This window comes from Condylura cristata, unplaced genomic scaffold (genome assembly GCF_000260355.1).
Source record: "Condylura cristata isolate star-nosed mole 26May11 unplaced genomic scaffold, ConCri1.0 scaffold00006, whole genome shotgun sequence".
In the NCBI taxonomy this organism is placed as follows: domain Eukaryota; kingdom Metazoa; phylum Chordata; class Mammalia; order Eulipotyphla; family Talpidae; genus Condylura; species Condylura cristata.
In genome coordinates, this window is record NW_004567107.1 from 3,129,109 (window position 1) to 3,130,056 (window position 948).

At 68.8% G+C, this 948-nt stretch overlaps 1 protein-coding gene across 1 annotated transcript in view; it reads right to left on the reverse strand.

The window, feature by feature from the left end:
• The window catches only part of HMCN2 (hemicentin 2), a 109,501-nt gene that overhangs the window by 35,745 nt on the left and 72,808 nt on the right, over window positions 1-948 (reverse strand). Inside the window, exon 46 of the mRNA XM_012721201.1 lies at window positions 506-697. Coding sequence (XP_012576655.1) covers window positions 506-697 — 192 coding nt within the window. The remainder of the gene's footprint in view (window positions 1-505; window positions 698-948) is intronic.

The following is a 948-nucleotide window of genomic DNA, read 5'->3' on the forward strand; positions in this document are numbered from 1 at the left end:
CGCTCGGCAGGGCCTGGGCGGGGCCGCCTGCCTTTCCAGACGATCCTTCCAGGGCCGCCTGGGCCCGAGGTGCCTCCCTGAGCTGTGGCGGAGGCCGCTCTCCTAGGGCCTCAGGCTCCCGTCAGCGCTGACGGGGCGCCCCTCCCACCAGCGTCCTCAGAACACAGGTTTTACTCCACCCGGCTGGCCCTCCCCACGCTCCAGATCCCTGTGGCCCAGCCCGACCGGACAGCTGTTGGTGCAGCGCTGACCGCGGCAGAGGCCAGCTGGGTGAGCCCCGGGCCTGGGCAGCTGGATGAGCCCCCACGGCCTGCAGCCACCCCCACAGGAGCTTCCGCGGTGACTTGGGCCGGGGACGTTCCCAACCGGTCACAAGACCCAGCCCGTGGTAGCTGTCACGGCCGGTTACTGTTACTGCTGGCCCGGGGAGGTTCGCGCCTGGGGCCGCCTCGGGCTGGCCGCCTCGGCTTTCCCTCGGGCCAGCGCCTGAGGCGGCCGCACGTACCCAGGACGCTGAGCTGCGAGTGCTTGGTCTTCTCGCCCACGGCGTTGGCCGCGACGCAGGAGTAGTGGCCGGCGCTGGACAGGTTGGCCTGGAGAAGCTGCAGGAGGGCTCCGTCTGGAGAAATGCGGTGGGCGTCTCCGCCAGCCAGGGGCCGGCCATCTTTGAACCACGTGACCGTGGGCTGCGGGTGGCCTGTAGCACGCGGAGAGGCAGGAAGACAGATGGGCTCTGACTGGGGGCGCAGAGGGGCTGCAGTGTGGAGCCGGGACTGACGCTCCCTCTTTGACCGGAAACCAGGGCAGCGGGGAAGCGCCAGCAAGCTCGGCCTTGGCCTTTTCTCTCATGATTTGACTGGCTTTTCTTACCCAGGAGTGGGCAGAGATGGGGCAGATGAGAGAGCAAGGCCAGTTATTCATCCCATCCACCTGCCTGCCCTCCTGCCC